Source organism: Cyclopterus lumpus, chromosome 20 (genome assembly GCF_009769545.1).
Source record: "Cyclopterus lumpus isolate fCycLum1 chromosome 20, fCycLum1.pri, whole genome shotgun sequence".
Classification (NCBI taxonomy): domain Eukaryota; kingdom Metazoa; phylum Chordata; class Actinopteri; order Perciformes; family Cyclopteridae; genus Cyclopterus; species Cyclopterus lumpus.
The window spans coordinates 16,977,352-17,000,218 of record NC_046985.1 but is presented as its reverse complement, the minus strand read 5'-3'; the positions used below and the strand labels follow the sequence as shown (position 1 = coordinate 17,000,218).

At 46.7% G+C, this 22,867-nt stretch overlaps 1 protein-coding gene across 1 annotated transcript in view; it reads right to left on the bottom strand.

The window, feature by feature from the left end:
• The window catches only part of zeb1b (zinc finger E-box binding homeobox 1b), a 49,015-nt gene that overhangs the window by 15,552 nt on the left and 10,596 nt on the right, over positions 1–22,867 (bottom strand). The window contains 2 exon segments of the mRNA XM_034559805.1: positions 9,211–9,291; positions 9,396–9,498. Coding sequence (XP_034415696.1) covers positions 9,211–9,291; positions 9,396–9,498 — 184 coding nt within the window.

Sequence of the window (22,867 nt, the reverse complement as noted above, 5' to 3'; positions counted from 1 at the left end):
TCTCCCTTTCTCTCCGCATCGCTAAAGGTCACTACAACCAGTCGGGTCCTTGCGCAAACTCTGTAGACGTGTAGGGATCGGGCTGAGGGGGAGAGTAAGGAGGTGCGGGGGCGGAGGGATGAAAGGTGGCGGAGGAGGAGGAGGAGGAGGTGGAGGGAGAAGCACTGTTATTTGGCGTGTCGCTCGCAGGGTCAACACCGCTGTGCCGCAGCTGCAAAATCTTATCGAGGCTCATCAGGAGAGCTATTTCATTCTCAACCTCTTTCCTTGTCCCTCACTCCGCAATATCGTCTCCTTTTTCCCCTTTAATATGATGGGACCGCCACCACATTGTAGCTTTCAAAAGAAAAAAAGGTGACGCACATCCTTTCTAACTGGATTGCTCTCCAGGCAAGCCAATAGAACAATTGAAGACCCGGGATCCCTCACATTCAAATAAACTGATAACTAATTGGATTCATATTGCATTGTGAAACTGTATAAACTAGTGTGTCTGCCTCACACCACCTCTCCCTGTCTCTCCCTATGCCCCCTACCTCTCTCTTTTCCACCAGACAGAGTGCAGCACTTTGGAAGGCGCTTCAGGATGAGAAGCCGTTTAGGGCAAGAGTCACCCAGGTGTGGAGCTGAGGTCAGCGATTGCAACGGCGACACTCTCTGTCTGCGGTGTGTCGAGAGAAAAATGATCAGATATATAGGCTGCAGAGAGAGAACCAATGTGCTGGTGTGTGCAGAAGGGGATGCGGCCACGGCCAAACGGGACAATAAAACCAGGGAGCAGCAAAGTACAGAAAGAGTGACGGATGGGAGTGCGGCTCCAGGTGGGGGAGGTGGACAGAGGACGGCCTTCCTGTGCCAAATGGTTGGCGGTGTTGCGACAAGAATGTGTGCTCCGACAGGAGATGTAACACCTCACGTCAACAAAGGCCGCGGTCCCTTTTGGCTGCCCGGCTGAGCGTTTGGACAGCTGGCCTCCTTAGCGCCAACATGCAAGCGCACAACAGGAGGACAACTCCTACGCAGCTGGGAGAGCGAGAGCACTGGTAGTGGAGGAGGTGAAGAGCTTACTTCTAAAAAGTTTGCTCTCTTTCTGAGGTTGCAGTGTGTTGGGAACACCTGGGAAAATAAAGGCCTGTGACCCATGGCTTTGGCTTTTTGTTCACCCCCTGGCCACGGATCACACCTTTGCGGCGCCCTCCCACACACAAACACTGGATGGATCTGGGTAATAGGGCAAAACAGGCAACAACACTTGATTACAGGCCTTTACCTCGGGAGATCCAATGCATCCGACTTGTTGTGAAATGACAGTACCTCATTTGCTCTTCAGCACGTCTTTTGTGACCGGCCACACATGCGTGCACGAGGTGGAGCGCCCGAGGGACTCCGCCATTAATGACTGATGCCAAAGCTGCTTCAATCTCTCCACCCTGACCGTTACTCGTCACCCCTTTGCAAAGTTCCCAGAGTCCATTGGGAGACAGCCCATCTCAGCCACACTTCCATGTGCTGTCCCGGGGGAGAGGGGCTGTGTTGTTATGACACCTGCCAGGCTGTATCAGTTACTGGCAAAGGAATGGGTGACTGGGTGGGTTACTCCCAGAAAAGTTGGAGGGATCACCTTGGCAGACATATCCTTGTTGATCCATCTGCGCAGGATATCAAGCGCCACACCTTCACGCAGGTTCATTTTGTAGATTTGTAATGATGTAAACTCTGGCCCTGATTTTTTTAGGGGCCCGTGCTCTTTTGATCCTGGCCTGATTGATGGATAAGGAGACATTGGGAACCTAAAAATCACAGCAGAGTCATGTTTGTTCAACAGCAGATGGCTTGGTTTGTGCTTTCATACACTGGGGCGCGCCAGATAGGAACGGCAGTATCTCAACCTCTGTGGGAGTGAGCTATCTCTGAGGCCCTCGAGGTGTGAGTGACTTGGCGTAATAACCAAGCTTTGGTCGAGGACACAGAGCAATTCACGGAGCCCATGAACAAACAGATTACCGTCTGGAATGATTGTTTATCTTGATCCATCACCTGCGAGGGCATCTGCAAACCTATATGTCGTACGTGCAGGCCGGACACCCCCCTACCAGAATGCGTGGGAGGTATGTCTGGAATGCTCAAACAAAACACTTTTCCCCGTCTTACAGAGACAGATCAAAGGGTGTGCGCTCTCCCGCTGCTAATTTCAGCCAACCGACTGACATATATCCTGAGGTCTGCTGTACTTCTGGTTGTGATTAGACACATCGACTCATCATAAGCGGCAGCCACAGTTTTCTACCTCTCTTCTGTCTCTATATTTAGCCTCGGTGCAGTCTCCCTTCTTTGAGGTACGCCACTTATCTCATTCAGAGCTCAAACAACCGCAGACATCCTCGATGACTTACAGAACCCTGTCGTCACAAAGTCTGCCCTTGCTGCTCTGCAATGTCTTTTTTTTCTCTCTCAGGGAAGCCAACCACTACAAAAAAAGAAAAAGAAAAAAACTGCTCAAACCAAAGTAAAACAAAGCCGTGCCATTCAAAACCTCAAGTATGCCGTCTCAAGGTGAGGTGCCTCATTCAGCGTGGAGGTAAACGCTGACGGTTTTGTTAAAACAACAGCAGTCCTCCCACAGAGTCAGGAAGGTCAGCTCGAGTGCCTATAACAAAACAAAAGAATTGGGGATTTTTGTTTCATGGTTGGCTTGTTCGCAGGCCGCCTTGAAACTTGCAAGCTCGGCCTTTTGGGTCAGGCAAAGACGAGTTGGCTCCAGTAGTTAAGAGGTATAACGGCGCTGCATCCCCTCACACAGTCAGTTAGCTGGAGAGGGCACTAGGGGTCCCAAGAGACTGTTTCCTGAGAGTCTGCCACCCACACCAGACGAGGACAGTGACATCTAGTACCAGTTATATCCTGGACAGCTCCATGGATACACAGCACAATTCATTCAGCTCCAAAAACTCCCCAAACGACATCCAGCGACTCTTACTCATCGTTCTAAGTCCGACAGGGACGGGAAAAAAGCAGAAGTGCAAAGGAGTCCTGACAATTAGTCCCTTTTGATGCCGTTCTGGATTTGCGCGCGACCACAAAAATGCCAATTGTTCCACTGATAGATCCAAGCAGCAAATAGCAACACAGGCAAGTGGTTGAGATTATTCCAAAGCACTTCTCCAACCTGTGGAGCGGGGCTCTCCATGTGACTCATTCTAGAGGTGAGCTGTGGAGACAATGGGCTCTTGTCTTCCTAATGACGCTGATCAAGGTTTTAGCACGTGATCTAATGGGCCTCCATGGGTCACTCATCTCCCATCTGATGAGCACTTTCCATGATAACACTAATGCTAATGGTGGCTATTGTTCTCTTAATCTGCATGATCACACTTCCAAGTTTAAAGGAAGTCAGTGGTTGGTAATGAGCATTAGGAAAAGCAACAAAAAAAGGATTTAACTGCCCCTCAGAGATTATGGTATGCGTCTCAAAAGAGAAATGGACTAAAGCGCTTTGCTTAGTAGCCCACGTGGTTGTATTGCTCGGGGTTAGTCCTGATGGTGCTGCTGTGCCTCAATGACACCTGGATAATAGGCTGCATTTGCTAACGAGGAGAGGTCAAAAGGCTGTTCTGGGTAGGAATCACAATGGCAGGCAAGGGTATTTCTCTCTGGGGCTAATGAGCACAGTGATGAGCCACACACACACGCACCCACACACACACACACACACACGCATGCACACACATTCTGTTGCACTGGGCGTCCTCGGAGAGTTGCTGCTTCTGGCTCCTCTCGGCTCTTCTAAATAAGGCCAGTGGGCTGGTAGGGACCGGAGGGACCGGAGGGTGCAATCACACACACACACACGCCCTCTGCAATGCCCCCTTCACCAAGTTTACACTTGTCTCCCCAAGCCATGTTTATGTTGGAGGTGAGACATCCCCATCAACGGCAATAACAGCGCTACACCTAAGTGAGAGCTAAGAGTGTGTGCATTTAGCCGCTAAAAGGCATGCTCAGCCGTGTCGAGGGCTTTTTGGTCGCTATTGGTATATCCATCCATCACATCTATCACAGAAGGCCACAAGGAACTATAAAGACAATTAACTGATGCAAACAAAGTCCAAAAAGACTACAAAAACTCAAACAAACACATGCACCTAAACCCTCTGCTACTTACAGTATCTATGCACCATCCCCCCCCTCCCTCCCTTCATCCACCAGTGAAGAGGCCTGCTCCACTTCTCCAACACTCCAACACTCAGCAGGTCTGTGGTGAGAGAATGCCAACCCAGTGAACCAGTCCAGCTATGCACAGTGCAGGCAGGTGACTGAGAAAGCAGTGATGTAGAAGGTGGGTGAGCAGGGAGGCTGGAAACTATGTCACCAGAGCTCCGTGCTTGCAATTATTCACGCATGCATTCACTGGAAATCACCTCAAAACACAGAAACAACAACCAATTGGCAATAGAAGCATCAGCATGTTTCCCCCTCCGTTAGGGCCAAACCTCTTCAGTACCAGACGGGCAAACTGACACCAACCGGCTTAATGTTACATTAGTTTTCGGAGTGTCGCAAAGCAAAATGAAATGCCCCCCCGTCACCTCTGCTGTCAGACTCCATTCAGGAGATAATAATGCTCCTCCTCCGCTGGGATTTTGCCGGTTTGTGCCTTGTGTTTGTGACATTCTGAGCGGAGGCTCTGTGGGGATATTATTAGAACTGGCCACGTTTAAATGTAGTCTGTTACATCAGTAGCATCAAACTTCATCACGTAGTGTGTGTCCTTTCTCTCCCAACCACTTGAGTAACTGATGGCAGTGCTATGACTGGCCCGGGCAGCCTGGTCCTGTTTGAGCCCTACATGTGTTGGAATTGTCCACTCGTGCATTACGACGCTGGACAATAGGCAGACACACTCAGGGGTGTGTGATAATAATTGTTCAAGCAGCGGGGCCAAAACTGTTTAAGTCTGCTCTCTGTGTTGTCAGACAGAGTCCAATTTCACAGCCTGATCCAACTCTGTCATAGATACAGTGGGGCGGGTGAGCGCTGCTTGGAGCTAAGGCTAACGTGCTACAAATGCTACCAGTCCTTCCTTAAGCCCGTTAGCGCTCCACAGGAGCATGCGTTCATGTAAAATCTAGGGGTCGTAAATACCACTTATTTGTACTCATTTGTACTCACTTATTTGTGACTTCAGATTTCAGCTTCCCTCGCTGTGTGCATTGTAGCCCAACAGCTGGGCTGGGCCGGGCCGGGCCGAGGTTGTGTGTTTAAATATATGCAATGAGCAACAACGGTGATATCTAACCTGCTTGTGTGTGGCGCAGGTCTATATTAGGTTAGTGTAGCACAGGGCTGTTGCATTTTAGGAGCAGGTGACTGGACATTCCTGCCTGTATTAGGCTTGACAGTTTACTGTGGGGGAGTACAGAGCAGGGAGAGTTACACTGGCCTACGAGGAGGGAGGGAGGGAGGCGTGCAGGCAAACAATCCTCCAACTGGAAAATCTCATTAAATCCCGCTTACCTGTGAAGTATACCTTACTGCACAGATTGCTCAAAGACGTTTGTACATTCCGCCCGACGCATCAGTTCATTAAAGGAGGACTGAACATCACCGGCATCCGTCACGTGGCTTTTGAACTCGTCAATTCCTCACTCGAGTCGAGGCGGTGTTTGCTATGCAGATTAATACAAAGTCAGCACCGGGAGACGTGCGCATACAAACACACAGAAGAGGGCAAAAAAGGTAAACGGGGAGGAGAGGAGCAGCTAATGGCTTAAAAAGACAAAGCTGGCCTGTCACACGCGATGCTCGTCTGAACTGATGGCGGCCCCAGGGAGGGAGTGTCACAAACTGTCAGAGGGGCCGAGAGGAAAGGAGGGAACGCAGAGTGTAGAGAGATGGAGGCGGGGGCAGATGGAGACGTGAACGGTTAGAAAACGGGAGCAAAATAGGAAAGACGAAGTGATCGGTAAAGTGAAGGTATGAGGTAGAAACAAAAAGAGCGAGGGACAACAGTTGCGCTGGCGTAAAGGTCAGTCGTTGATGTCTGACAGATGTCTCAGTGAGGGGACAGGCTGTAGGGCAACAGGCAGCACACACACACACACACACACACACACATACACATTCATGGACAGGTGGAAGTGCAGAAATAACCCAGAAGTGCCTTTATGTTTATTGGTCACGTCTAATTTTAAAACCGTTGCAAGTTCCCCATTTATAGCAATCAGCGGGTCAGCACACCTCGGTGAAGCCACGGCGGCAGATCCAGGTCGACAACCTACTGTAGCTTCACTAATTCTGACACTAACACGCAAAAGTGCAGCGAGAGCTCTTTCATTATTTCCTTTTGCCATGAAAAAATCTTCTTTTTTGTGGCATTTTGACAACAGCTGACCAGTCTCTCATTCTCCAGAATGTCAGCTCTGTCATAAGACTGCCGAGGGCCAAACGTCCTGGACAACCCCCTGACACAACGCATAATCAAACGCACGGCCCCGGGGCTGTTGCTCAGTTGTCACAGTGGTTTCTTGTTAGTCATGTGAAGCAGGGAGAGAAAGGGGTTAACGCCGTTAAACCTACATCCACAAAAGCTCTTTTGTCACTTCGGTCCTCCACTAACAACCCTCCCCCCACCTCCTTATGTCCTTTCCTTTCTCTCCAGGCAAAGTGGCTTTCACCCCTGTGTGATCAGGAAGGGTTAGCCCCTTCTCCCCACAACACCAGCCTCCAGGGCCACTGCGGCTGAAGAGCAGTCAACCGGTCCCGATCACACCATTACCCTGCTGTTAGACAACCTTGGGGGGGGGGGGGTAAAACTAGTCCACGTGCCCCTCTCCCAGCTCGTCGCCTCCTCCTTTTGGCTACGGCTGCAATGACTAACGCGCAAACTATGATTTGCAGAAACGTGGGGCGGACAGATGAAAAATCACAGGCCGAGCGAGCGGCGTTGTCGTTAGCGCGGGCGCTGATTGTCCGATATGGCTGAGGCAGCAGGTGAGCGCGCGGACCGTCACATATTGACGTATTGATGGAGGCCCTCGCTTGTCCATTACGCCCAGAGGTGCTGGGAATGGCGTGTGGGCGTGTGTCTGGTTGCCACCGGCCCCCGGGAGACTATTAGTCCACCGTGTCAAAATTCGTAGGGGAGTATCGACGGTGCAGCTGGGGGCAATCGATGGGCGCAGATCTCTCACTCCCCTCTGCCATCTACGGTAATGGCCTACAATGAGTCAAACACTGCTGCGGTGGGACTCTGGGGCACTCTGTTATATCACCCAGCTTAGCGTCTCCCAGCACTGTAAACAGGGGGAAAATTAACTGTTGCTTTTGAGAGTGAGTCAGCCGGACTCCAATGCCAAACTGATTGATTGTGTGAGAATGGTTTGGACGATCGCAACTGTCAGCCGAATAAAGATGTTCTTCTTTCCCGCTCCCTCATTCAGCTCGGTCCCGTTCTTCCGTGTTCTGGTCCAATGCCTGGTCTGCTCCTCAGGGCTGAGAGATGGAGGCCAGATCAGGGTTTGTCATACGCCACGGGCCAACAGGGTGGGACGTGGATTACCCAAGCACACTGCAAATGTTGGACGAGACTCCCGGGACTATCCAGTGTGATGTCACCCATACCGTGAAGTCATTCAACAGGGAGCGGCCAGATGTTCTCTCCACATAGAGCCTCCCCACTTTTTCCTGTCAAGTATCCCCAAACAGAAACACTTAAAACACATATCTGATAGCAGAAGTGTCCCAGGGGCAAAACCCACAGCTATAACAATCACAGCTCTCTATTTCTTGGTGAACAAGTGACCTGTGCTTCTGATCCCATTTTTTATTAATGAATGTGGGAAAATATTCCTTCTGGTTGTCAACTTCCAGCAAGGACAGATGAACATAGAGATGCACCGATCAATCGGCTAACGGAGCTAAGAGCTAACGTTAATGTGAACTGAGTTTGACTTAACTGGCATTACGATTATATACATTATAGAGTCATGATGTGTTCAAAAATAATCACGGAAATATGAAATAGATCTAGAACTTCTCAACACCAGCTCTAAGCAACTTCTATCATTAAAACTACTACTTTTCTCAAATCAAAGCTGGTATCTAAATAAAAACACAATAATGTATTTCCTAATAATTTGAACTGTGTTTTTTTATGCAAATAACCACTATAGATGACTTCCAGGACAGTGATGAAAAAAATCTGTATGTCAATGTAAGTTCTTAGAGAGAAAATCAGAATCAGCAGGTCAAAACAACTGCAAAGCAGTGATTCACTCAAGGAAAACCAGCGCGGACAGAAGAGGGGCTTGCTTTTTGTCTCCCTGACACTACGGTGGCTGAACTGGGTCAAACCGGAGCTGTGTTCTCGCCCCGCGTGCTCCCTGTGGTGCAGGAGGGGAATTCCACTGGGCGGTGCGTGACCCTGAACACTGGCCTTCCTGTTCAACCGCGGTGATGCGCTCCCTAGCCGAGAGGAAGTGGAAAAGAAAGACAGATCTGTCCAAGGACTGGCTCTTCTCGTCACGCCGCCAACATGAGTGTGACTTGTGTTGATGGTTGTGTTAGAGCTGACTGTACGTGTGTGTGTGTGTGTGAGTGTGTGTGTGTGTGCAGCTGTTGTCAGACAGATCAGAGATAACACTCTGGCTTTTAATAAACTCAGCGGGAGTGTGTACGTGTCAGTGTCTTGGTGTGTGCATGTAGCCTGCTGAAAGGTCCTGGGCGTGTGATTGATGGGAGCTTTAGCACAGAAAATACACGCATACACGCACAACCACACCCACACTCACACACAGTGGAGGTAGGTGGAGAGAGAAAGGGTGGTCATATGCAGCAATGCTCGGCTAACATTATTCATCTCGTGCTCATCTGTGAGGGCCGAGCCCAACGCTCCCCATATTGATGAGCCAGGCAGTGTGTATTAGTAACTGTATTTACATGGCAACACACCACACACACACACACACACACACACACACACACACACACAAGAACACACACTCAAGAGCAGAGAATGGAGAGGCAATTTAGAGCTTTTCTTTTCTTTTGTCTTTTTTCTTTATTGTGGATGTCTTATATTTGTTATATGGATGATGGAGTGACTCAGAGAGAAGGAGGCCGGGAGAGGGCGGCTGAGAAGGAGAGAATGGAGGGAGAGACCAGGCAAGGGAGGAGGAGAGGTTATTTTTGGAGTCTCTGAACTGTAATCACCACCGAAAGCTGCTTCCTCCCAGGTGCTCCAACTGGACATCAACAGAGAGAGGGAAGGAGGGAGGGGGAGAGAGAGGGGCTCTGCAGAGGAACACGAACAACTCATGTAGTATTGGTGTTTGTCTTAGTTATAATTAGCCAAAACTTCCATATGTCACTGCACAACAATAACCGCATTCTGATACCTGCGTTTTCCACTGCGGTGTGCTCCCACAGAATCTTCCCCTGTTGAGCGAGTTTAATCTTAGGAGCAGGAGGAAGTTGAAGCTGACGCAACACTTCCAGGAGCTGCCAGAGGAGACAGGATGGTGACTACCTACTGCGAGTCATGCCAGACAGACTGCACAAACACAGAAAAGTGAGCCACAGGTGAGACCAGATGACCCCTAAAATGTGACCCGGAAACGCACTTTTCTTCTCATTGTGTTTATTTTGCCCAAAATTAAAGAATGTGCGCTCTACCATTTGCTGATCACGTGCATTGTCACAAAGCAACAGTGTGCTATGCTTTAACCTGCGGTGTGGTCATGCTAGGTTATACTGATAAGCTAACAATGTTAACTCAACTTATATCACACAGCCACATGCAGCCTTGATTATATTTCTAAAAAATTTCACAAAGAGGTTATTGGCACTGTAGGGCCCAGTATTTTATTAATTATAAATAGCTGCTTAGCAAGTGGTACTTTCCCATCGATTTTTACAACCTCTTTTAAAGACACCTAAGCTTGATCCTTCTGTTGTTTCCAATTTTAGGCCAATTTCAAAACTTCCACTTTTATCAAATGTTTTAGAAAAGGTGGTCTTAACACAACTCCTAGTTTTGAGAAATTTCAGTCAGGTTTTAGAGCACTTCATAGGACAGAAACTGCCCTCCTCAAGGTAACTAATTACCTCCTTTTTAGCAGCAGACAGGGGGGAGAGCGCCGTTTTAATTCTTTAGACCTTAGTGCAGCTTTTGATACTGTAGATCACGCCATTTAATCGATCGGCTCAAAACCTGGGTTGGCATCAAGGACACTGGACTTGGCTGGTTTTATTCTTACCTTTTAGAAAGATCGTACTCGGTCACCATAGGTAGTAATCACTCGTCTTCCACGACTCACATTACCTGTGGTGTACCACAAGGTTACATTTTAGGTCCACTTCCACTCGGCCAAATACTCCAGCAACACAACATATCTTTTAATTGCTATGCAGACGACATACAGATATACCTTCAGTCTTCATTGTCTCTCTGACGTTAACTGCTGGATGGCTAAAAATTTAATTCAGCTCAAATCAGAAGTCATATTATTCAGTTCCCCAAACAATAACACCAGTCTCATCAAGAGTGAACTTGGTCCCCTGGCTGCTTATTTAAAACCTGTTGCCAGAAGTTTTGGTGTAATGTTTGACTCTCAATTAAATTTTGAATCACAGATCAAAAAAATTGTTCAGTCCTGCTTCTTTCAATTAAGAATAATCTCAAAAATCAAACCCATACTGTCACGCTCAGACCTGGAAAAAGTCATTCATGCACTCATTTTCTCCCGACTCGACTACTGCAACTCCCTCCTTTCCAGCATAAATCAAAAATCCATCTCCCGCCTCCAACTAGTCCAGAATGCAGCAGCTCGGCTTCTGACTGGTTTTAACAGACGGAATCACATTACTCCAGTCCTGGCCTCTCTCCACTGTTTTAGAATTGATTTTAAGATTTCAACGATGTAGCCTGGGTCTGGCCCCAAGCTACATCATTGAAACGTTAGCCCCATATGAGCCAGCTCGCAGGCTTAGATCCTCCGGTGGGGCCCTTCTGGCCATTCCAAAGTCAAGGCTTAAATCAAAGGGTGACCGTGCTTTTGCCATCAGACCCCCACGACTTTGGAACGACCTACCTGAGGGGATAAGACTAGCAGAATCAGTAACTTCTTTTAAATCACTTCTTAAAACCCATTTTTATAGAACTGCTATTAAGTAATGTTGTCCTTTTATGCAGTTCTTTGGTTCCCCTATTTTAAGTTGTCCGTTCTGCTTTAGTTTGTATTTGTATTTTTCTATTCCATTATTGTGTTCATTGCCTATATGGCATGGTCTCCTTTGCCTCCTGTATTTCTGAAATGTTTACTTTACGTATTGATGTTATGTTTTACCTTGTTTCTATGTAGAGCACTTTGTAAACCCTGTTTTTAAAGGTGCTATATAAATAAAAGTTATTATTATTAACTGACTCATAATGAACTGGTGAGTTATGGCTGCTTCAACGCCGACTGAGATGGTTCAACGCAGCAAAACTGATGGCTGGGGGTCCTGATCAGCGGGACTAACGTTTTAGCAGCTCACCATAGCATGAGATATGCATGTCCACTTTCAACGTGTCCTCAGAATAACAGTTCGTATGATAACTTAAGAAAAGTTACTCTTCATTTTTCAAAGGTAATATTCATGCTTTTCAAAATAAACTTCAGTCTTCACAGGAAAAACATTACATTAGTTATGTTTGGGCAACATAACTCCTTGGTTAGGTGTAAGTAACACAACTACTTAGTTAGGTTTAGGAAACCAAAGTACTTAAGTTTAGGTAACCAAACTACTTAGTTAGGTTTAGGCAACCAAAGTACTTAGTTAGGTTTAGGTAACACAACTACTTAGTTAAGTTTAGGTAACAACACTACTTAGTTAGGTTTAGGTAACAACACTACTTAGTTAAGTTTAGGTAACAACACTACTTAGTAAGGTTTAGGTAACAACACTACTTAGTTAAGTTTAGGTAACGAAACTACTTAGCTAGGTTTAGGCAACAAAACTACTTAGTTAGGGTTTAGGAAAAGATCGTAGTTTAAAATAGGTACGGGGTGGCATAACTTAAGAATGTGAAAAGTAAATCAACGATTTGTAAACTTTTAACGTTTTTTAAACTTCCTGGTTCACGATTAGGTGGATTTAATATGATTAGATACCGTCGGACATCTTTGCATTCATTTTTCGTCGGTATAGCTTATAAGATCAGCCTTCCACAGTGGGACTTTTGAAGCACCATGAAGGATTTACGGGGTGTCTCACAAGCACACAAACGTTACATATACTCACAAACACAAGTGCGTGAAAGCATAAAAAGTAGCCAACAAATGTATTCCCACTAATGTCCCACAACGCTGTTCCACAGCATGCACAATCTTCCACCATGAGGCCCAAACGCAATCAATCACGCGGCCAACACCCACTCACAGTTCATCATAGGTGTTGCTGTGGGAAGCATTAGAGTGCCAGAACGTACATCACACAGTGGCTCACATGCGCTACAGCACCGCTGCACACCAAGCGGCCTGTGTTCAAATAAAAAAAACTCTGCATGGAAGGTTGCGGGCGCATCCCTGTAAGTCATCCGGGGCAGCCTCCCCATTATTGTCCAATAAAAGCAGCTGGCGCCATGTGAGCCGTGCGTGTCACCACTGACAGACCCAATGTCTGCTGCTTTCACAGCCTGCGAGGAGGAACATGTGGATCCACTAGCAAAAGTTGGATTAATACCACAGCTATAGTGGATATAGTGAGGGATGCAGAGGGGTGGGGGATGGAAGAATAGCAGAAAGACAAATGAAATCAACAATGCCTTCTCATGTATAATGTATAGGAGGCAGTCTGCCATAGTGTTTAACTCGGAGTAAGCAGCACAGACTGGCTATCCTGTCCTTAAGACAGCACAGGAAAGGATTCAAAATAAGGTCGAGCCTAAATGACTCACGATGAGATTTGTTTTTTATAATGTCATGACACATCAGTTGAAAAAAAGAAACTCCCCACACTAAAATGCCTGTGAACGGACACGTACAACTGCACAACAGTGCCAACGGCGCTGTGAAGCTGTTAAAATCTTTTTTAATAAAAAGTGTCAAAAGGTTAATCACGCGATGCTCGTCATCCTGTTAAAACCGGTGGCATCAAAGTCTTGCAGATTATAGTTTACAACAAATCGTCCCGCAATGGACAGGCACCTGCTACTTTTCTGTAATGCCCCTTATCCACGGGTCCGGAGTGTGTGTGTGCGTGTATGTGTTTGCTTTTGGTTGATCTGGACATAGATACATACATATTATAGCTTTTCATTAATGAGAGAGGTCTCTGTGAATCAATAGGATGATGAAAGGTTTCTTTACTTACATCTGAGGGGTTGCTTATATTCGTGCGGTGACATGACTCCAGTGCCATTCTAACTGACTATAATTAGCGTTTATTTAATATACATAAAACACACCGTCACAGCCTTCGCTCAGTTTTTAAAATGGCTCCAACAACAAACGTATACAGTAAATAGACTTGCACTAATACACAGGAAGAAGCTCTCAATTCAAGAATCAACAGTGATCATAGTTCCCACGGGGGGGTTTAAAACCCATGTATTTACGTTGACTGATTCCGATGCTGCAAGTGCAGTCCGGTGAGAGGTGAAGAGACAGAGAAGAGGACGGTCCACACAAGATATGCTGATATTTGATTTACCTGTCCCTGCACAACACACACACACACAATTCCACCAGCGTGGCAGAAATGTTCACTCCTGTCTGTCTCCTCACCCCCCACCCCGCCAGCCGCAGTCGCTGGCGTAGCACTTTTCTCCATTTTCATCGCCATTCCTAACCTTTATCTCCCTCCTCTCCTCCTCCTCTCTTTATCTCTCCTTTTGCTTCAAACAGCCCCCTTTGCAGGGAAACAAGGTTGTAAAGGTGGAGATGCTGATATTGCTTGGCCTGTGTGTGTGTGTGTGTGTCCTACAGTTTGTGGCTCGCTGCCAGCTAAATGGCGCCACTGGAGGTGTTTGTACTGTATTGTGTGTACTCTGCGAGTGTGTGTGGTATTGTTTGTGTGCCTCTGTTTAACAGTGTGACTACTTCGAGATGATTGCGAGCCTCCTCAAATGAGGATTTCAAGTTTTAGTTCCCCCCCACCACATATTTAAATGCCACTTCGAAAGTAGCTTGAGACCAGATTTAATAAACAAGAAAACAATTACAGGAGTAAAACTCAACGTAGATCTGAACTGAATAAAGAGACATATTTCACTCTCCCACGTCCGTCAGTTATGTTGGAACGACTAGGTACACTCTTGCTGCGGCCGTTTGTCTTTCTAATGGTGCGGGGGGGGGGGGGGGGGGGGGGGGGGGGAGCATCACCGACCACAGGCAGAGAACAACTCTCCGGCTCCTTTAATGGGAATGAATAAAGGATGAGTCGAGTCTCAGACACTGGGGTTAAGATGCCGTTTAGCACCTCTGGCCCGGCGCCCAGCGTTGGTTGGAGGCGGGGACGCACGCAGAGGGTAGGGGCAGCGACGACAGCGGGAGGACGAAGACGAGGTTGAGAGGACGACATCAGGTCGAATATCAGGGTGCACTGATGAGCCGGTGGCTGATGGCGTAGATGTGTTAATGGCTTGATTGTAACCGGGTGCAAGAAGAGGACATTGTGGCACAGAGGTGTACCAGCTCTCAGTTAGAAGTCATAAAGGAATAAAAACAAGAAGAAATGTCCATAGCAAACTCAAGCTCAGTACGAAGCAGAGAAAGCTTCATGTTGACACCGAGTCTGGTTCCAAACGCCTCCACAGACCTCGTCTCTTTGATCCAACTTGGGGAGAAAATGAAAGGCTTTGAGAGACGGAGGAAAAAAAAACAAAAGCAAAACAAGAAAGAACGCAGACCTTAGACCGGGGGATCTAAAGCGTTGGCGTTAAGAAGTGCCGCTGGGTTTAAGGTAGGAGGTAGGAAGGGGACACCGAGAGACCGGGACCGGCTGTGGGACGTCGATGGCTAAACCTGCCGGAGCAGAACAGTAATGGCTGAAACCTTCCCTGGGTACGAGCAAGGCCGGCGGCACCTGTGCCAAACCATCAAATCGCCACGTCAAAAACGAGCCAGACGGATTACACCACTACTGGGAGCGGAGTTGAAAAGCGGCAGACTCTTATTTTTCAATGGAAATAGGACCGCCGGTGCTGCGTGGTGGGGGGGAGGGACTTTCAAAGCCTTCAAACTGGGCTTGAGTATTTCAGTAGCTGCGGGTGATGTCTGGTGCCATGTGACACGGTGAGAGTGCATCTTATTTTAGAGTGAGAGGTTGAGATAAGGTGTTAAAAGGAGGGGGCAGTGGGGGGGGAGAGGAATGCTTGTGAGCCTTCGATGTCGTCTAACCTCCCAGGTTCACTTCTTTGACTACGACCTACAAGCTAACGGTTGAGGAAAATCCCCTGTTGTGTTTGTCGCAGTTCAGACCGTTTACTCTGATATATTCCACTTGTAGCCTAAAGAGCTGTAGGCTACAAGTAGCTGTAGAGAGTAAGGACTGTCCTTACTCTCTTGCCCTCTTTGTTGTCTTCCCTCCTTCTCTCTCTCTCTCTCTCTCTCTCTGTGTCCCACACAGCAGTTTATTTAGCTGCCATGTTTACATTCCTGTCCAGTCAGCCTCACCCAGGGGAGGCTGACTGGATCTGAGGACTGTAGCTGAGCCCCCCTCTCTCTCACTGCTCAAGTCAGTAACATGACGGGTTCACTTCAAAATGCACGTTTAGCCATTTCTTTTTCAACAATGGAGGAGACCTCAATGCCGGTCACTCGGCTGTCCTGCGCGGTCAAAGTAACGGCGACTATGGGCGGGGCCCTGCACCCCCTCCTGTGCATGGAAAGGGCTAATTGGATGGAGCTAATAGGACGTCCTGAGCGCTCAGGTCCCCGGCCTCATCATTAGACTGACTGGCTCCTGTGGCCTCTGGGCAAGAGTGCTGTCTGCACACTCTAATGACCGCTGACTCACTCAGCGTGCAGCACCGCCGCCACATTAGTCCTGCCCAGAATAACGGCCAAATAGAGAGAGATGAGAGAGGGGTAGTCGTCCCGTTAGGCGCCCCCACAGTCTTGTAAGACATTACTCCGGGCAACGCCGCGGTTCGGCTGTGTTCAGTTCAGCTCTTTCCCATCCCAATGTGTTCACTTAAGTTGGATTTAGCACTATTGCATTCCTTTTAGCATAAACTTAGCCACTGTTGTAATAACCTTGTTGGGAACTGCACCACTTCCGGCCTGTAGAATTGTTGTGGCTTATAAGTGATGCTAAACTCTACTGGTTCATACAGGAAACAACATTTAAGCAGAGCTGCCAACTCTAACGGTTTCGCCGTGTGTCACACGCATTTGCATGTTTTCACACGCACTCACGCCACACAACCAACTTCTCACGGCAAAAAAAAAATTTGTGGGAGGTCTGTCCCCGAGACGCGTTTGTTCCTTTTCAAACTCCCCGACGATAGGTGGCGCTAAGGAGCGCATCTGTAACCCTATTCGCTGCATAGACATCCTATTTATCCCAACGAGTCCCGAAGTTAGCAACAGAAGAAGATGTTCAAAGAGACACAACCGCGGGAGCAGAGACTAAGGTATGTTAACTCTCTTAAACTTTAAATCTTGAAAGAAATGATTCGTTGTGTTTTGTGAGTGTGATTTTGTGTGGTGAATGTAAACTCAGCTGTCATAACAAGCAGCAGGAGAGCACCTTGTTAACCTCTTGGTATACTGCATGCTCAAAACATCATAGCATTGTTTATTAAGGCTGCTCACATAGCATTTATCTTTTTATTTACAGGCCAAAGAAAATAACCCTCTCAATCATTTTCCAAACAGCACTTTAAACAGGTAAGATGTATTCCAAAGAATTTAACATAAAGACAGGAAATTTGTGCAATAGAATTAGGCATGTTTTTGTAAATGAGAGTAGTTATTAAAAAACATTTAAATTCTTTAAGGTAACAAAGATGTCTCGTAAAAGACCTTTTCCAGGCCGAGGACAAAAGCAACATTTATTATATTATCTAAAGAACCAGCCACTGTCAGAACAGTCAGAACAATTTATAGAAACAACAGGGCAACAGACAGGACAGAGAGATATGGACAGATATGGACAGCTTCTGGGCTGGAATGGCAACAAGGAAACATAAGGTATACATTTTTTTGGCAGGTGTGGCTTGACTACATCTGTTTGCTTTTATTGATGCATGCATATAGTGTGTCATACATGATGCAAACTATGCATATCTGAAGTTTTTTACACTATACAATATACAGTATTAATGAAAACAAAATATGGTATGTTTTTCCATTTTGTTCTTGTTTCATTTTCAATAGGTGACAGGAGCCAAAGAATTTCAGAGGCTTGCTGCCGTCGCCAAGCTGGTCCTGGTGTTGCCCCATTTAAATGCAGATGCTGAGAGGGTGTTTTCAGTTGTGGGACTAAATAAAACAAAGACCAGAAATAGCCTGTGTCCTCCATCATGGCCATAAAGATGGCCGACCTGGAGCCCTGCTTCAGATGGGAGCCCCCCTCAGCAGTCATCAAGGCCTCCAAGAAGGCCACAGGCCAGTACAACCTTGCCCACAAATCGTAAAAAAATTCTGATCTCTGATGCCTCATTTTTTGTTATTTTATTTATGTGTTGAACCATTGTTTTTTGTTAAAAAGGCTACTGTTTAAGCACTTTATTTGTTGCACTTTTTTTGTTTTGTCCCTAACTAATCTTGTGTCATGTTTTGCTCTTAAGAATACAATTATTAACAATATAGGTTAGGTTTCAGTTAATAATTAGTTGAATACCATTGTAATCAAAATGTCAATCAACCTACCTTGCGTCAAATCTTAAACACAGGTTTATTAATTAGGCTATATTGTGGTACATAGACAGTCATTGAGGCACAACAATAGTTTTCTGGTTGAATGTTCAGCTCAAGTCTAGAAGGCAAGTCATGAGCAGATGGACATGAATCAGAATAAGTTCAGGTATTGCACATATTTAGCATACCACCCAAAGATCCACTAGAATGCATGAAATAACATCTACTTAAACCAAAATGTCCTGGAGGCGAACCACGATGTCTTTGCTTCACAGAATGTAACAAATGTTGTCCATCTCCAGCCGCCCCTATCAACGACTATGGGCCTCACAAACCACCAGAATGCAGGGCACAACATGGGTACAATGCCAAATGAATTCCAATTTCCTGATATTTGAGCCACCAACGTGTGTGGCTGCGTGCGCAGCAACATTTTGGTTACCCCCGACAAAATCTCACTCCAAGGTTTTTTGAAAAGCTCTGATTTTAGTGTACATATCAATGAATGATTAGCCAATCTAGTCGATTTTTGTCATACATAGTCATGAAGGAAAGATTAAAACAAAACCTGTCAAACACTGAACTGTGACAGAGCAGTGATTTCCCCAGTGGAAATGTTGGCCGCTTTACACAAATCATCAACTGTGTGAATCGACTCTGATGGGACATAACTCAACCCACCCGTGATGCAGTGCGGCGGTGTTGCTGGTCGGACTACCGGTGCTGATTGTGCTGATAGAGCTAGGAAGCTAAGAAACATAGCCTTTAGCATTTCCACACTGATGAGGAGGTACCATATTTTAAGCAGGCTTTATGACTTCACAAGTAGCAATAAGAGTAATGAGCAGCTAACGTTGTTACAGCAAGAATTTAAAAGGAACAGTCCAGTGTCTTGGGAAATATGTTTATCTACTTGGGTTAGATGAGAATAGTGATACCGCTGTCTGTACAATAAGTATGGAGCCACAATCAGTAGCAAGTTAGCTTAGCATAAAGAGTGGAAACATGGGGGAAAACAGCAAGCATGGTTCTGTCTGAAGGTGGACAAAATCCAGCACCCAAAAGCCCCCATAAAGCTCTCTAATGAACAATTACTAGTTATTGGCCTGGCGCAGGGACTTCCTGTGTACGCTTGTATCCTAGAGTTGTGACCGGGAGGGGACACCAGGAAATCCCTATGCCCCGGCCAAAAAATAGTCCGGCACATAGCTCCTCGGAAAATTGCAAATTGTAGTTTTTTAAAAACCTTTATGTGCTGATTAAACAAAGAAGATATAGCATGTTAATTGGTGCGCTTTGGGGATGTTACTAGACATGTTTTGTTATCTTTGGACAGAGACCAGGCTAGCTGTCCCCCCATGTTTCCAGTCTTTATTCTCAGCTAAGCTAATTGGCCTCTAGCTCTAGTTTTTTTATTTGACCAAATAGTCCGGAGAAGTGATGTTGATTTTCTCATCTGGCGAGAACGCAAATAAGAATATTCCTCAAACTCTAAAAGTATTTTTGCAAGTACCTGAGCAAAAAAAAGACTTCCTGCTCACTAAATGAAACAGAGTGTAACAATACAGAGCCTAGCTCAGCAGATAGCTACGGGTTAACCAGGCTGCAACACCCACATGATGGCAGGACAGAGGACGGCTCTGTGTTCAACTGGCCGCGGGGGGTGGGAGGAAGCCAGTGAGAGGGAGGGATGGAGACAGGCAGAGTTTTGTGCTGCTGTCCTTCCAATAAGAAGATAGCGGTGGATCTCCTCCGGCAACACAGCTTCCCAATTTTAACAAGTGTTTCGTGCACAGTGTAGGTGGGGAAAGGCATTTGGTTTGGGTGATGGACAGGGCTGTTGAATAAAAACAAATAAGGACAATTGGTAATAAAAAAGGAGAGTGAGAGAGAGGACGGATCGCCAAGGGATTTGTCACCTTCTGTCAGGAGACAGAGAAAAAAAGAAAGAAAGAGAAAGGATGCGGGCGTGAAAGAGACGTGGCCTGTCGAAGATACACCGACTGAGTGCAGTACCAGCCAAAAATACTCCTCCTAACAAGTCAATAGTGCGTATCGATTACTTCAGCAGCAGGGCTTATGCAACATCAACGCCTCAGTGTACAACTGTGGCGAAATGGCTGTGTGCACTGCGACCCGCTCGCCCTGCAGAGACAGGGAAAGTAAACTCCTTTTGTGTGCCCTGGGGTCCTTAAATCACACCGCACAATGTGAACTAATGGCCCGGAAACGCTGAGAGACCTGTGCTCCCATTGAGCCATATATATATATATATATAGAGAGAGAGAGGGACCAGACGGAGGGATGTTCGCAGGGTTCTGAAAAGGCCTCGACCCAAAATCGACCTGGTGGAGAGACGTTTTCTGTAATCGTGAATCGAGGGGAGATTCAACACCGAGCTGATGTGGATGTCCAGTTAATGAGGACTAAACAAAGTGCTGGAGAGACACCTGTAGTCATCGCTGTCCAATCCTTCCTCTCCTCCCCTTTTTCCTCCCGCTCTTAGTCCCACAATCAACTCCCCCCTCTCTTAGAAACCCAGTACATCACCATGTCCACCGGGACTCTGATGCGAGCCCGGAGACGGCCGGCGCTTAATCGATAGTGCCCGGTTGCCAAGACAACCTTGATTTCCTGTCCCCGCTTTTGCCGAGCGCCGGTGATTGCGCCGGGTGTCCGTTGCACCTGCCGCCCCCTCCTCCTCCTCCTCCTTCTCATCAAGCACTCCTTTTCCCTTGCCTCCCTTACTCACTCCGTCCCTCACGCCATATAGCCACCATAGACAAAAGAGGCAGACGGACATACAAAGGCAAAACGGATTAGACCCAAGAGGTTGGGTTTGAACAATCAAAACACAGAGTTGCGCGTGAGGCCACATGTATACACACACAAACACACACACACACACACACACACAAACACATGCCCTGTCATCCGGAACAAAAGCGAGCTGTGACAGTTATCATATCTACCTTGGAGGGTGATGTCATTGCACCTGGGTGGGGAGCTTCTCCCACACACACACACGCACACGCATACACACACACACGCACACGCATACACACACACACACACCTCATATACTGGCACCTCCTGTTTTTTTTTTTCTTCTTTTTTCTTTCTTTCTTTTTTTCATTTTCATTAATGGAGAGCTCATTAATCGTGGCTGATAACGAGGACGTGGGACAGGGACATGATTAAGGGTCTCTCTCTCCTTTAGCTGCGCGCCCTTGGGGATAAACAGCCCAGGGTTTGTGTGTGTGTGTGTGTGTGTGTGTGTGTGTGGGCCGCATGTTAAAACAGGTAAAGGACACACACCGAGTGCTATCTCTAGGACATCTGTGGGATAGGATGCGACACGTGTTTTCACTTTCCAGTTGTAGCCGCGGTCCGTTTTAGTCGCGGAGAATTTCCCAGTCTTCGCCTATCGGTGCGAGCGCATTAATCCATCTCCCCTCAACCATCTACGTTTGTCTTTATGAGGACTCCCCAAAGGCTACACAGTTTAATGCTGAGGGAGATGGATTGGGGACTCGGAGAGAGGAAGTTTAAAACACTATTTCTGCGCGATGTGTGGATGGGGACTCTGAGCATCCCGGCACACGGTACCTCTCCTGACTGGGAACAGAGAGATATTCTCTTCAAAGTCTGTGTTTTTGAAGGAACCTCATTTGGCTCATTGTCTAGTAATTTGCCAATTCAGTCGTGCGTCAGGCTGAAATGGCGTCGCATTAGTTGCTCGAGTGAACAATACGTATGCCAGGCTGGGCCTAATTTCATAGTCTGCGCATGCTGCAGACTATGAAATTGTTGATTGTTGAGTTAAGAGAGACATTTGACTTCCTATTTGCTGGCATGCGCTTTGTGCGCTGTTTGCGTTCTTGTGCCTGTTTGGCTCCTTTCAGCTTGGGTCCAAATTGAGCCGCCGTGTCACTGAGTTGCGATAAACAAGTCCAGTTTGGTAACCTGAACAGCGAAGGTACCTACAGGCACGGGCATCTGGTGCGATGTGCACTGACTATCTACAAAGCTCTGGAAATACACAAGCACACACACATGGACGTTCATGAATGCCGGGCAACACACAGGTTGCCTATATAAATAATGTAGGCTAATATAAATGATTATCCAGGAAGTTTAGTTCAGGAAAATGTGTTTTGGCAGGAGTCTGATGATATGATACATATCATGATACAGGGGTTAGGATTTATTATATTGTCATCAATATATCACGCCTCAGATATATATTTATAATTACACTACAAATACTAAGTTGTCTATTTTGTTGAGTCACTGCAACAAACTAAACATCAGGAAAGTACACATTTGCCACAGGGAGGCACATTTGTTACTGCAAACCTGCATGTTTGGTCAAGCAAACAAATGTTACATAATTCTGGAAATAAGGTTAGTGCAGGCTGTGAAGCAGAACAAGAAGAAAAAAAGTGTAGAATTGCAGATGACTAACTAGGTGGTATGGTAATATGTTTCTCTCCCAAAGCTGACAAATGTAATGTACTGATCCACAAACACAACGGGATGTCATGACGTCTCAGCCAGAGAGCAGAGATCAGTGCGCATGCATGAGGGCTTTTGTAGTACAGCAATCGCTTAGTCGTACACACACATTAAATCCAATCTGTCTGGACCGGGACCCTAATCCCCTCTCCACGGCCATGGAGACGAGCAGACAGTAATCCTCCATATTTGTGTATTAATAGAGTCTCAGAGGGGACCATATATATATATATATATATATATATATATATATATATATATATACACACACACACACACACACATCTTGTGATGTTTTATTAGTTGGTTAATCTGCTTGTCGATCAGAGGACCTGGTCCATTTAAATCTGGGTTTTAATGAAAACACGGCCAGCCCTGCCAGAGGGATAAGCTCCACAAGGACAAGGGGAAGAGCGTGGCTGGGCTCAATAGACTCGTCATCAACAGTAAACAGCTTTACATCAATGTTATCTGTCACGGGGCAATGCAATTATTATGGGGAA